General features: G+C 43.9%; 1 protein-coding gene across 1 annotated transcript in view; it reads right to left on the bottom strand.

Annotated features, from left to right (window-relative positions):
• The window catches only part of LOC142558290 (sodium-dependent proline transporter-like), a 62,421-nt gene that overhangs the window by 32,160 nt on the left and 14,470 nt on the right, over positions 1–15,791 (bottom strand). Inside the window, exon 6 of the mRNA XM_075670442.1 lies at positions 2,039–2,168. Coding sequence (XP_075526557.1) covers positions 2,039–2,168 — 130 coding nt within the window. The remainder of the gene's footprint in view (positions 1–2,038; positions 2,169–15,791) is intronic.

Genomic DNA, 15,791 nt, shown 5'->3' with positions numbered 1-15,791 from the left:
ACATTGCTACACATCCTGTGCCGATTATCTGCGACATTTTCCGGCACTCCTGCCCCTGGAACCATGCCGAAGTATGGGAGACGATGTCCCCACATGTTTAAACGTGGTTGCAGGTTTAAGTACTTGGCATAGTTTCAAGTACAGGTATTTGAAACACTGTTCAGGCTGACATTGGCTATGTCAGCCTGAACAGCACCACCACCAAGCAGCACCACGTATTTATTCTTCTACGTATTTAAAGAATTATGTATGCATGGAACGCTCTTCCATGTATGTGGTGTGGAATGCCGTTCCATTTTGTAAAGGACAACATGTTTCAAAGCGAAAATGTTTCACTTACAGCAGCAACATAAATGGAACGAAACTAACAATGTACAGAGCATCGCTTGCCTCAGGTCTTTCTTCTACCGAAGCCATGTGTTGAAATGAGTGGATTTCTGCTCACAAACTCTTCAACTAACTCTTTTCTTTTGATGTTCAGTATTGCGAAACTGGTGGTAGCCACATAGGGAGACGATGGAGATCGAGATGCGTTGCGTACGAATTGCTTTAATTTCTGCAATTTCGACCTCTTCTCCAAATATTTTGTTCGAAACAAAATTTGTGAATTTGAATTACCCAGGAAGATGACCTGGTACTATCTCAGAAATTTCTAAATATTCCCCGGCGCAGATAATGTCTCGGTGAAACAAATAAGATCCCTATTTCTTCTGTATTTGTTTTATTATTTAATTAACTTTCTTACCGAAGCATGTGATAAGATCTACCGAGTGAAGACTACCACAGTGCTAAGTAAGAACTACAGGAGGAACTAATAGAAAATACCCGATTAAGCGCCCGGCTGTTGGTTAAAGCTGTCTCACAAGGTGCGCCACAGCGCAGCCTTTAGGTTTACTAAGAACGAAACACAACTGTCAAGCCGGCAGCATGCTTGCCGAACCCGGCTTTCATGGTTGGGCGATCTAGCCTTGGAGAGCCGCGTAGCCCATTTTCTCATCGCCACACAATCGTTAACAGTTTTTTTATTGTCCTTCCGTCATCGTCACGCATGCTTGCATTATACTCAATAAAACAATGCAGTCGGTTTACGTCACGAAGCTATATCGCTCGGCGCACAGTCATGCCGCGATGATTTCTGCCAAATTCTTTCTCCGTTAGGCGAAGTTAAAAGGTAATTTTAAAAACTTCAGCTGAAGTTTTTTAATTAGACAATCAGTTGAACTCGTATTTCGTGAGCACTACTTCCCTAAGATGGAATACGCTCTTGACCAGAGTTCCGTTCTTCTATGCGGAAGAACCCTGTGTCGCTGTAGTGACATGACCTTTGCATAGAGCTTCTCACTATAACACTTAGAGGGAAATCTGACGCCACCGTCTATGGGGGTTTCCTAAGGGGCGCTGTGCCGTCATAGGAAGGACGGTATATGTGTCTGCTAGGCTTGTGTTTGCTAGTGTTGTACGAGGCTTCGTCTAAAACGTGGGTACGGGCTCACGAATAACGCGTTCTTAAAGTAAAATCTTCATGAAAGGTTTTCATTCACCCATGTCGCATCTTCCAATGAAGTTTACTCACCTGCAATACGTAACCAAGCGAATAAAAGCAAGAACGGACGACAAACTGTTCTAAAGCAAGCGCGAATCTCGTCGTCTGTCCTCCAACTTGAGCGGCCCGCTGATAATTTCTGCGTTTCATATAATTGTACATGCAATAACAAGTTCTGATAAATACACAAAACTTATTTTGCGTAATAATAAGGCTAAAGCAGCTTTTTACGTGCTATTTTAGTAGGAAATAAATGATTGTGACAGGCGGAACGCTTGCCAGGCGCGTCTTCAAGGTGTCCTGGCTCTCCGAGAACGATGCCGATCCGAAGTCACAATGTGGTCTCAATATACCGGCATTTCCATGCACACCACAGCGCAGCAGTGCCAGAGTTCCCTCTAGGTAATATAATGAGAAACTTTATGGCCCTCTGTATGAGATTCAGTTAGAGAGAGAGAGAGAGAGCGCGCATGCACAGATGGCTGGATCACGCACCGCACTGAAGAGTCCGACGCGCGAGCATGAAGCGGCGCAGGCGATTGCCCAGGTGGCAGCACACGCCAGTGCCACGTCGGGGTTCAGGTGCAGTCCGTGCAGGTGGCCACCCACACGGAGCACGAAGTCCCTGCATACGCGACATGTTCTGTTTGTGACAAAAAAGAAGGTCACGTACCTGCCACAAAGACAAAAGTTTGGAAAGCAGATAGACCCCTACAAACTGTCCGAAAAAGGCAAGTGAGGCGAAGTTCTTGCCAAGGCCAGAATCCTTAAAACACACACGCGAATAAGTACGCAACTTACATTGCCCGACGATGACGATCCTCGCACCTCGATGCGTTGCTTCATTCGTTTGACCAGTTCAGGTGAGCTGGCCCTTCCCCCTTTCGAAACGATTTGTAATCCGACTAGCTCTGTTCACGAAGCAAAAGTCAAAGGCGAGGATCAGCGCAGGGATGGCTTGAATATCCTTTTTTTTTTGTTACTCCGATCCATCCCTGCACTGTTCCTCACTCCACTATTCCCCAACCAACTGGCGTAAACACTCAGCAGGCGGCGTCGGCTTGAAATACCTGCCACACTAATGCGTAGTATACTACGAACTCATGACGAGTTTTTAATCCATTGCCTAGTTTTTTTTTTAAACTGTTTTTATTCTTTTCCTGCGATCAGCCCTCCACGATTGGTCAAACATTTTTCGAGCTACTCGCGCTTTGCCTGTCTCTCACGTGACGTCACGGAAACCGCGAGAGCTCCCGTTTGACGATATAACGTAAGCGCACTGATCATGTTTGATTTGGTAGAACAAGCGAAAAATTGGAGGACGCTTAAGCTTCGCCTTCAAGAGTGGAACGCGACAGCGTTCCCGTCGACCCACCAAGGGGTGTAAGACAATGGCCTACGGCGCAGCGACTAGGCGCCCCGCATCGGACGCGGTGAGCGTCGAGCAACGCAGCGTTCGGCGCGACAACGAAATGTGCGCCTGAGCAAGCGACGCACGCCTGAGCCTTAGAAACAGCTCGTTTCTAAGGCAACACCGCGTTCACTAGAGGCGCTTTTGTACCGCTTTGAAGCATCGAACTCGTGGCTCAGTGGTAACGTCTCCGTCTCACACTCCGGAGACCCTGGTTCGATTCCTACCCAGCCTATCTTGGAAGTTGCTTTTTATTTATGAAGTGCCTGCAGTGATTTATCGCTCACGGCCAACGCCGCGGACGCCGACACCGACGCCGACGACACCGGCTTTTCTGCGACACGAGCTCCTTAACGCTATCGCGTTAAAATAATTATTGGCGATTCCACCCCATTTTCGCAATAAGCCCTTCGCTATTGCAAAGCTCACCACGTAAGAATGACTTGTACGCATTACAGATGCATTAATATGCCGAAAAAAACTGACTTTTTTTCGGTATAGCCAGAGGCTGCCCCGTTTCAAGGGGAATAGAATGTCTCCCTGCCTTTCGCTCTGGTATTGACTACTCGGAGTAGCCGGGGAAAACGGTTTTATTTGCGTACAATAGAAAAAATTACGAGGGGAGTACGGGTTTATTTGGGCACAACAAAAAGTTTTACGTGGCAATGTAACGTTGTCGAGCCCCTTTGGCACGTATGCGACATCACTCTGCCCGTTTATTTTTTCGCTTAGGATACATTTTAGCGGCATCTTCAACATACTATTGCACGCCGCCGCGGGTTTCGACCAGCCATAGCAAAGCTAAGCAAGGGGACGCGGACCAATCGCAGACGCCGGCACCACCCTCTTTATCCAGTTATTTACTTTCACTGCGCATGGCTCGGTTATCTACTTTGACTGCGGTAGCCTGGCACCACCGAAATCGTCTCCATCTCTACTCCCCTCTTGTCAGCGAATTAGCTAAGAAAAACGTTGCAAAGTAGGCGATGCTATTCGCTCTTAAAGTAAACAAAAGTGACCAGGAGAGCGTTGATTGGGCCATTCAAACAACGCTGCGATTCACCATCCGATGCTTGCGTCATCGGTTGCGTAAATTTTGACATCGGGAGATTGTAACAAAAGCGTATTAGCATCGTTGTGCATTATAGTGCCCCAGTATTGCATAGTAAAACAACCAATTGTTAAATTTGTCGACTGGAACGTCCGGCACCAGCATGAGGACGGAACTAAAATTGAAGTCAAGCTTCTGCCGCTGGCATGTTCATTGTGAACTGCTTGCTGAAAGTAGGCTGTTTGACACCGGAGACACTAATGGAAGTGTAACGAGTTGAGAGTGTCAGTCGTCAGTATTTATTCCCTTTTTAACAACACTCGTTGAACTCAGCTCAGCGAATTATGCTGCTTGAGGTACAGTTATAACAGATTCGTTTTGCAAATCTGACACCGCTGCCAGGCCCACCTCTTTAGGCTAGATATGTATCAGACCACGTGGATACAGCCAACAAAAAGTCGAAGCCTCATTTGTTGTGCGAGTGACACTGAAATTATTATAATTCGGTGAGATGTTCAAAATCAAGCGCACCCATAGGGCGCTTGTGGTGTCCTCCTTACGCGGGGGTATTTGGTGGAGTGATGACGTGAACTGTTTTGTTAGAAACATGCCGCTGCACAAGGTACTTTAGTTTCCCTGTTTAGGCAGCACAGACTGAGCTATACTGCCTATAGAATATAAAGTAGGCACTCCAACTGACGCTCTAAAGGACTGCTTCGCAGTTTGAATTCGAAGTTGTAGTTAACAAATCGGCTTCGCGAGCAGTAAGTACCTCACCGTAACGACGGCCAGTTCTTGCCGTTGTGGAATGTGTGTGCGGTATTGTCGAATGAAGGCTGTTGCGTTATATTAACCCCCGGATCATATTTAATATCTTGCCTCTCTATTTTAAAGCAAGGTCCAACTCTGGAGCTCCTATCTAAATGTATGGGAACAAAGAAATCGTATATTTTTTATGTAACGAATGCACGAACTTTGATGAGGTTCGTTGCACATAAAAGAAGATAAACGCCAGTAACTGTAGAAACTGAATTTTCAATTTGTGCCACCGATGTTTCTTAGGCTAATGCTTTAAAACAGCTGTATTTCAAAAAAGAAAGAAACTCAAGTACCTTAGTTTACAACTCTAACTTTTCAACGAAAACACAGTGTCATAATGCCGTCTGCACCAAACAAAACATTTAAAGCGCACACAGGTGATGTATTCTACACCACTCTGAACTTTACCGCTAATTTGTGAGTAGACTTTGGAAGACCATTCTGAGCACTGTAACAATTCTACGCAGGCTGTAAACCATTGCAAAATTTGTCCGCCTGAGATAATCTAACAGATGAAATTTACGGAATGGCGACATCTGTTTATAGTGCCGAGTTATGGAATTGTAAACTTCGTGCTTGCATTTTTTTTACCCTATCAATTTAGGGCAACTTTTTAAAGTTATTCTGGGACCTAAATAAAAAACTCTGCTCCCTATAGTTGCTGAATTTCAGCTTTTTCGCTCATATGCAACAAAGTTTATTCGAATGGATTGAGCGGTTTCCCATAAGAGAACAGCTGCGTTTTACGTGTATATTATTAGGGAAATCGGACTATATGCCCCGAGCTAAGCCGTCCTCTTAACCATGTAATCTTAATTGGGGGCGATTTCATATTCATATTCATATATACATATATACATATTCATATATACATATTCGCGCAGTATATGCTAGGTACTATGCGCAGCCGTACTAAGCGTCCCGAGCACCGCATTTTCTGAGCGGTTCTTGCGGAGAAGGAAGACAGCTGTATTAAGATGTATTCTAGAAATTCCGTGCCTAACTCTTCCTTTTATGCATCATTATGCTGTCTACATATGACTATAAGACTCACGAGGCCAATAGAAGCTCGATGGAATGTTTCAGGCAGTATCCGTCTTATAAGCACATTTATTACAATTTTTATGCGGAATATCCACGTTGGTGTCCGTGTAAAATGCGCTGTCTGTCGTAACTCAGTACAAGCTGGAATGTTCACGTTTCGAGGAAAATATACTACAAATACTTTCATGCATGCACATACGTACACATACGGCCCCCCTCTGCTTTGGAAGAGCAGGAGGCCTTTAACTCTACATAGCTTTCAATTCCCTCAATTTTTAACGTCGCGCGGTTTCGAGGAAGATCGAGCTGCACTTCAGGATTCACAGCAGAAAGCAGCCGAAACAACCTTCGGGAAACAAAGTTCGCGCTTGCTTTAGTTTCCAGCACCCACGAAGCGAGCGAGCGAGCGCCCGGCAGCCTACAGTGAGACGGAGCGCGAGCGGCGTTCCGGCTCTGGCGTCACTAGCGAGAGGTCGCCGCTAGAACTTCTCACCGCTCACAACTGTGCCCATCTTCGTTGTGTGCGTTTCTTCTTCGCCCGAGTTTTCTTTTACGCGCTGCTTTGTCTGTTGTTTCGGGTGGTCGTCTTCTCCCACGAGGACGAAAGTGTACAAGTGCGCATTGTTCTCGAAACGAAATTCAAGAGACACTCAGTATATAACAGCGAAACGGCTCTGCTCTGATTGTCGCTTAGTTCGGCGTTCCTCGAAGTGCTCGTGCCTTTGAGGCTGTTTCACGTGCTGCGACTAGAACGACGAAAATCGATGCAGTCGCACGCGTCGCAATACGATTTTTAGAGGGCTCATTTCACATGATTGCGATTTCAACAATGCGACTGGTGCGACGCCCAGGGTTGCTTACTGCCAGGATTCGTGGCACACGCTGCATAATTCTTTTATTGTAACGAATAAAACGTTTACATTATAATATTATTGACTTTTCTTGATTAGAAGCAAATAATATGTACGTTTACTAATTTAAAAACGTTAGTTAGGATTTGTCTTGGAGTGCGGGACGGCGGTTTCTGTAGTTCAGTGCGACGTGGCGCACTTAAACAGATGTTCGCAGATGGTTCAGCGCTGTGTGTTGTCTCATCTGTTTTCTATGACCGTTTCGTTCTGTCTGCGCTACAACAATCTACAAGATGACGTATCGACAAGTTCATATAGCTACCCTCACCGCATACGCAGTATTCGGAATTCGGCTGCCACGAAGTTGTTGTGTCAGCCCAACAAGATCCTCGCGCTACCGGTGCTCGGCGTCACCTTCTGGATAAATGATGCGTGTATATAGCTCGTAATTGTGCATATGTTGTGCCTGCTCCTAGACATATTGTTGCGCCAAACGCAACAAGAAACACCAACCCTAAAGCCCGCGTGTGCACCTGAACGAAGCCTCAAGTGATCTGTGTTATTACTGGACGTGGAAAGAAAATATTGCGTTGTGAAAGTCAACCTTAGCGCTAGCCTTCTTCGTCCATCGCCGTGCTTGCGCTGCGAATACATATATATATATATATATATATATATATATATATATATATATATATATATATATATATATATATATATATATATATATATATATATATATATATATGCATGCAAAATGAGGCGTACAACTCCTGCGGGACCCGCCGTGGTTGCTCAGTGGCTATGGTGTTAGACTGCTGAGCACGAGGTCGCGGGATCGGATCCCGGCCACGGCAGCCGCATTTCGATGGGGGCGAAATGCGAAAACACCCGTGTACTTAGAATTAGGTGCACGTTAAAGAACCCCAGGTGGTCGAAATTTCCGGAGTCCTCCACTACGGCGTGCCTCATAATCAGAAAGTGGTTTTGTCACGTAAAACCCCAGAATTTAATTTTTTAATTTAGCTCCTGCGGGGACGGTAGATTATCCGCCTCCCGTGCAAGAGGACCGTGGTTCAAATCCCGGTGCCGCGCAATTCTCCACTAGAAAATACAAAAAAAACCGTGTGTCGAGAAAATTGCACAAACAGGCCTGGAGTGCGGCTTGATCCCGGTGACCAGAACCGGTAACGCCAGAGCAGGATTGGCCACCCTGGTGCAGTACTTGGCCACAACCACCTATATAAATACAACAATAAAACCCCGGCCCTCAGTCCCCAGCAGCCGCGAAGCAACTGACCACGGCGGCGGTCAGATCTGTGACGCTGCAGAGGGTGCTAAGAATACCTGGCTCCGGACAGGCCGCCATTGGAATCTGAACCTGGCAACGTTTAACGTTCGAAAGTTATCTAGTGAGGCGAGTCTAGCAGTGTTATTGGAGGAATTAGAGGGTAGTAAATGGGATATAATAGGGCTCAGTGAGGTTAGGAGGACAAAAGAAGCATATACAGTGCTAAAAAGCGGGCACGTACTGTGCTACCGGGGCTTAGCGGAGAGACGAGAACTAGGAGTCGGATTCCTGATTAATAAGGAAATAGCTCGTAACATACAGGAATTCTATAGCATTAACGAGAGGTTGGCAGGTCTTGTTGTGAAGCTTAATAAGAGGTGCAAATTGAAGATGGTACAAGTCTATGCCCCTACATGCAGTCATGATGACCAGGAAGTCGAAAGCTTTTATGAAGACGTGGAATCGGCGATGGGTAAAGTCAAAACAAAATACACTATACTGATGGGCGACTTCAATGCCAGGGTAGGCAAGAAGCAGGCTGGAGACAAGTCAGTGGGGGAATATGGCATAGGTTCTAGGAATAGCAGAGGAGAATTATTAGTAGAGTTTGCAGAACAGAATAATATGCGGATAATGAATACCTTTTTCCGCAAGCGGGTTAGCCGAAAGTGGACGTGGAGGAGCCCGAATGGTGAGACTAGAAATGAAATCGACTTCATACTCTGCGCGAACCCTGGCATCATACAAGGTGTAGACGTGCTCGGCAAGGTGCGCTGCAGTGACCATAGGATGGTAAGAACTCGAATTAGCCTAGACCTGAGGTGGGAACGGAAGAAACTGGTACATAAGAAGCCGATTAATGAGTTAGCGGTAAGAGGGAAAATAGACGAATTCCAGATCAAGCTACACAACAGGTATTCGGCTTTAACTCAGGAAGAGGACCTTAGTGTTGAAGCAATGAACGACAATCTCATGGGCATCATTAAGGAGTGCGCAATAGAAGTCGGTGGTAACGCCGTTAGACAGGAAACCAGTAAGCTATCGCAGGAGACGAAAGATCTGATCAAGAAACGCCAAGGTATGAAAGCCTCTAACCCTACAGCTAGAATAGAACTGGCAGAACTTTCTAAGTTAATCAACAAGCGTAAGACAGCAGACATCAGGAAGTATAATATGGATAGAATTGAACAGGCTCTCAGGAACAGAGGAAGCCTAAAAACAGTGAAGAAGAAACTAGGAATAGGCAAGAATCAGATGAGTGCGTTAAGAGACAAAGCCGGCAATATCGTTACTAATATGGATGAGATAGTTCAAGTGGCTGAGTAGTTCTAGAGAGATTTCTACAGTACCAGTGGCACCGACGACGAAAGGAAGAGAGAATAGCCTAGAGGAATTCGAAATCGCACAGGTAACGCCAGAAGAAGTAAAGAAAGCCTTAGGAGCTATGCAAAGGGGGAAGGCAGCTGGGGAGGATCAGGTAACAGCAGATTTGTTTAAGGATGGTGGTCAGATTGTTCTAGAGAAACTGGCCACCCTGTATACGCAATGCTTCATAACCTCGAGCGTACCGGAATCTTGGAAGAACGCTAACATAATCCTAATCCATAAGAAAGGGGACGCCAAAGACTTGAAAAATTATAGACCGATCAGCTTACGGTCCGTTGCCTACAAAGTATTTACTAAGGTAATCGCAAATAGCATCAGGAACACCTTAGACTTCTGTCAACCAAAGGACCAGGCAGCATTCCGTAAAGGCTATAGACCATATTCACACTATCAATCAAGTGATAGAGAAATGTCCAGAATATAACCAACCAATATAGCTTTCATTGATTACGAGAAAGCGTTTGATTCAGTCGAAACCTCAGCAGTCATGGACGCATTACGGAATCAGGGTGTAGATGAGCCATGTGTAAAAATACTGGAAGATATCTATAGCGGCTCCACAGCCACCGTAGTCCTCCACAAAGAAAGCAACAAAATCCCAATAAAGAAAGGTGTCAGACAGGGAGATACGATCTCTCCAATGCTATTCACAGCATGTTTACAGGAGGTGTTCAGAGACCTGGAGTGGGAAGAATTGGGGATAAAAGTTGATGGAGAATACCTCAGCAACTTGCGATTCGCTGATGATATTGCCTTGCTTAGTAACTCAGGGGACCAGTTGCAATGCATGCTCACTGACCTGGAGAGGCAAAGCAGCAGGGTGGGTCTCAAAATTAATCTGCAGAAAACTAAAGTAATGTTTAACAGTCTCGGAAGAGAACAGCTGTTTACGATAGGTAGCGAGGCACTGGAAGTGGTAAGGGATTACATCTACTTAGGGCAGGTAGTTACCACGGATTCGGATCATGAGATTGAAATAACCAGAAGAATAAGAATGGGCTGGGGTGCGTTTGGCAGGCATTCTCAAATCATGAACAGCAGGTTGCCACTATCCCTCAAAAGGAAAATGTATAACAGCTGTGTGTTACCAGTACTCACATATGGGGCAGAAACCTGGAGGCTTACGAAAAGGGTTCTGCTGAAATTGAGGACGACGCAACGAGCTATGGAAAGAAGAATGATGGGTGTAACGTTAAGGGATAAGAAAAGAGCAGATTAGGTGAGGCAACAAACGCGGGTAAATGACATCTTAGTTGAAATCAAGAAAAAGAAATGGGCATGGGCATGGGCCGGACATGTAATGAGGAGGGAAGATAACCGATGGTCAATAAGGGTTAGGGACTGGATTCCAAGGGAACGGAAGCGTAGCAGGGGGCGGCAGAAATTTAGGTGGGCAGATGACATTAAGACGTTTTCAGGGACAACATGGCCACAATTAGTACATGACCGGGGTAGTTGGAGAAGTATGGGAGAGGCCTTTGCCCTGCAGTGGGCGTAACTAGGCTGATGATATATATATATATATATGTATATATATATATATATATGCGTGTGTGTGTGCGTGGCAGCCCTCTCTAAATATTTCTAAAGGCGCAAAAGCCGACGCATCAAATGTTTCGAGCAGTTACCGTCCCTTTTGTAGAAACCTGTACGTTGTATTGTAGCATTATAAAAGACACGCTTGTCGTCCACTTTGTTGTCCCGTGTCTCGCGCTGGTAGTATACTCGGAACTTTTAACAAGAAGACCATATCAATACGGGCTATTCATAATGCAGGATCGTAGGCCCGCGGCAGGCGCACTTGCCGTAGAATTTTTCAGCTTTCTGCTCAGCCTCGCACGCCTCTCACGGTTAGCCTGTTTTGTGTAAATAAATATTATTTTTATATTATTATATTATTAATGTTATTAGATATTATAGTTTCTTCACTGTAATTTATAGCAATCATCCAGATTTCTTAAGCTAGTCATGCATTTAACCTGTATTAGATCAACATTGTTATGACATGCATATGGGAGTCATTTCAAACTAGATTGCTCAGCCAGCGAAAGTACAAATGCAAGTCTCAATGTTTATTCCAATTTCGTATTCCTAAACAGATTATATTGGCAGAATTTTATGCCTGCTTGCATTCCCTGCAATTCAATATTCAGAGCTGGAAAAACTGATTCCTTTTCTTGCTGTCGAAAGGCTGCTTCAATGTCGATAGCAAGCTATAGTTATTCATTTCGAAAGTGTTAAGCAATGACTATATGTCTAAGCTTATCAATGCGTTTTTGTTCCACGAACACAATTAAGTTTTCTTTCTCCCTCTCATTGACAGCCATGGAATGAAACCGTTCGCTTTCATAAGTATCAGGATGCGAACATTCTGAAATTTGTCCTGAGCATTTGTCTGCATCCTATAGTGTGCATGTTTGTATCAAGTTCTGGGGTTACTATCGCAGTGATCTACACATATTGTTATATTGCAACAAACAAATTTATTTAACTTTGTTTTCAAATCTATAATGTGGCCATGCAGTAACGACCACATTAATAAGCAAAAAAAGAAAAACTGCAGATTAAGTGTACGTGTTGGAATCTCTGCGAAGTTAAGATATTGTCAAGTGGTCAATTACATGCTGTTAAAGTAACTGCGATATATACAATTTGCCTTATTTTCAACAATCCAACATGTCATCTTTTGCAAGGTTTGCTTATGCACTGCAAAGGTGACAAACTTAATGTCATGCAATATTTATGCATTACACTGTTCACAAACTATACAGAAACGCAAATGGCAGTTAAAGTAGATGCAAGCTGCGAGACATCAACACAGTGACGTTTGTTGAGCAAGGAATGGTGCGAGGTGTATGCAGATGAATGAATGACTTGTTTATGTACTCATTTATTTATATACCTGGCAGGCTGCAAGGTTGGAGTATTATGCGAGGGGGAATAAAAAAGTTGTTACAAAAGGAAGAAGGGCACAACATCAAGAAAAAAGCCAGCAAAAAAAGCAGTACCAATACATTGCACCAACTAGCCCAACATATTTTACTGGTACAACATTATACAATACTTAACAAACAATAACAGAAAAAGTTACTACCCATGCACCCTGTACAGACGGTAAACCAGCGAAGCTGAAATGTGCGGCTCCGGTGCTTATCACTGGGTTAATTTCAATGTTTTATTCAAGTCTTTCTATATTAATGGTTATGTGTGTGTTTCTTAATGAGGTTGTGCACACGTTTGGCTTAGGTTTATCACATTGTTTATTTGGAATGCCACACATCGTACTTAGCAAGATCACCATCATGGAAAGTGCAATGAGTGGTTCATTGTGTTAATCCAGCGGGTCCATCAAAGCCTTTCTTAATTATGTTACGCATTTGTGTTTTTAATGCGTTAATCATAATATTTATGACTCGGTTATGCTCTGTAGTTGCCAAGTTACACACCGGGGTTGCACATTTCATTTAATTAAATACAAGGAGACATTTTTGAATCTATTGGGAAGTCGGAGAGAGAATGCTGCATGCGCGCTCTGCTGCTAGAGAGAAACGACGTCACTATCCGTCTAACCAATGGCCGACCACATCTTTGCTGCGAGATAATAATGACATCATTATCTTGTCTTAACCCCGTCCCCCTCTGTGTCCCTTCCCTGCAATAATACGTAGATAAATGTATGTTTGAAATGCATAAGCATTTCTATGTCTACCCAACAGGAAATTTCTCCGTCCATCAATGCAAGTCGAATGCAACGGCTCACGCCCCCCTAAACAATGGCTCATACCCCTGCACCAGGGATTTTGGAATCGGACCATGAGTGTTTTGCCTAGGCATATACAGCTTCACTGTAAAAAGAATGAACACCTTTCTGCTAGAGACCAAGATGATCATGAGGCGTACTAACAAATGAAAGTTTATTGAACATGCCGAGTAAATGCTGGTTGACAAGCAATAAATCAAAGTTACACAAAAAGCCGAAGCAAAAACTGATGTGTGTCCATACACATTCCAACAGAAAACGCATCCATCTCTGAAAGTGTAACAGAGGCCATGCTGACAAGATTCTCCCAGTGTCTTTGCATCTACAGCATCCCTAATTTCTCTAGGCAGCCGATCTCCACAGAATGCTAGCTTCTTCCTCTACAATGCACTCTCCACATCTGAGCGTGCATTGTAGAGGAAGAAGCTAGCATTCTGTGCAGATCGGCGGCCTAGAGAAATTACGGAAGCTGTAGATCTAAAAATGCTGGGAGAATCTTGTCAGCATGGCCTCCGTTAGAAATGGATGCATTTCCCGTCAGGAAACGCCCATGAATTTTTGCTTCTCCTTTTAGTGCATGTTCAATATATTGCTTGTCAGCGAGCATTTACTCGGTTTGTACATTAAACTTTTGGTTGTTAGATCATCTCGGTTTTTTTTTGTTCGTCCTGGTGTGTTCTCTGGTGCCATTTCCAGCCAGGCTATTATTTTTTTAAGACTGCAACAAGTCACTTTAATGGCCCTTATGATGCTGCTGTGTATCTTACAAAATCTTTTATTTGGCCAATGTAGCAAGAATGTATAGTGTGAAGCAGTAACAACAGGGTACGCTAACTTCTAAATAAAAGGTTTATTGTGAAAATGCATTGTATTGTATTGTATTGTATTCTATTCTATTGTACTGTATTGTATTGGGTTCTATGGCGCATAAGCAACTCAGGCTATCATGCGCCAAACACATGGTGTAATTTATTTTAAAAATTCGGTATCCTCAGTGAAAGTCCTTGTCCGGAAAGGACTCTGAGGAGCCCAACAAATCAAATGGAGACCTAACCCTTCTTCTCAGGACTGAGAAAATGGGTGAGGTGCATCATAAGATGCGTGAAAAAACTGGGTAAGAATTTTTAGAATTAGTAGTTCTGTGATGTATTATATTTCGTTTAGGATCGCTGCGCCTTTCAAAAAACTAAAAACAGATGAAGTTCCTACAAGTGGGTTATCTCCTGAAACTAGACTGGGATGGAAGGGAATGTGTTCATTGTAAAATACAGTAAAATACTTTTTTCCTTAGCCGTTCGAGTTGTGTGCACGAGAATAAAATGTGATTTACAGTGAGTTCATCTCCCCATTTCGCACATAAGGGTTTGTCTTGTTTTGTCAGTAGAAAGTTACGTGTTAGGTGTGTGTGTCCGATGCGCAGGCGGCATAAAATTACTTCTATAAAACGTTCCTGATGCCTGCATGATCTCCATTCTCCCAGAATAGGTTTTACTAAATGTAGTTTGTTATTTTCTTCGCTATTCCATGTACACTGCCATTTTTCTTTAGGCTTATTTTTTACTAACTTCATGCAATCTGCATAGGGTATATTCACAGTACTGACATCCTTATGGCAGGCTTGAGCGGCGCACGCGTCAGCTCTTTCGCTGCCTCTAATTCCGCGATGGCTTGGTATTCAACAGAGCTTAATTTCGTGTCCTTGTGTTTGAGCAGTTATGTTATGGATTATATTTCCTATTAAAGGTTCCCTTAAGTTTCTGGCTTTCAGTGCTGTGATTGCACTCAGCGAGTTCGTGTAGATAATGCTGTTTTGAATGTTCATCTCGACTATTTTTGATACAGCCACCGAAATGGCATAACATTCGGCTGAGAAAATTGACGCGCACTGAGGCAACCTGACTACCTTTTCCCATTTATCTTGCACTACAGCACTTCCGATGTAAAGTGACGTTTTAGAACCGTCAGTATAAAATGCTTTGTATTCTTTGTACTTTTCGTCTAGCGCCGAAAATTCTTGTATTATATGTTCACGTGGAGTTTGCTTTTTATGAAATTGTGTCAGTGTGTAGTCACCTACACTGGGGAAGGTGTGCCAAGGTGGCAGTGGTTCGGGTCTCTGGGCAACATAAGGCAGTGTGTCTAGAATACCTAATTCCTGGCAAATTTCTTCAAATCGCAGAATAAGGGGTCTCGTCGCATTCGGTTTGTTGTTAAAAAGCTGCTTAGACGGGCACTTCGTAATTATGGAGTAGCAGAGATGTTTTGGTAGTGAACGGGTTTTTAGGACATATGCACATGTGAGCATGGCTCTTCTATCTGCGAGGGCTGGTTCGTTACATTCGACATATAGGCTGTTTATGGGTGACGTCCTGTATGCCCCACTTGCAAGGCGCCGACCTGAGTTATGTACTGGATCTAATTGCTTCAGGTAGGGCGGCCGAGCTGAGTTGTATACTGTGCATCCATAATCGAGGCAAGAGCGAACTATACTGCCGTAGATGTGTAAAAGGCAGGTCCTATCAGCCCCCCAGCGTTTATGTGAAAGCACCTTTAATATGTTTAATGATTGGGAGGTTTTCTTCTTCAGGTTCTTTATGTGTGGCAAGAAGGTCAGTTTTCTGTCAAATGTTATGCC

Source organism: Dermacentor variabilis, chromosome 9 (genome assembly GCF_050947875.1).
Source record: "Dermacentor variabilis isolate Ectoservices chromosome 9, ASM5094787v1, whole genome shotgun sequence".
Classification (NCBI taxonomy): domain Eukaryota; kingdom Metazoa; phylum Arthropoda; class Arachnida; order Ixodida; family Ixodidae; genus Dermacentor; species Dermacentor variabilis.
Note: the sequence above shows the minus strand (reverse complement) of the source record. Positions and strands in the feature narration are given on the sequence as shown.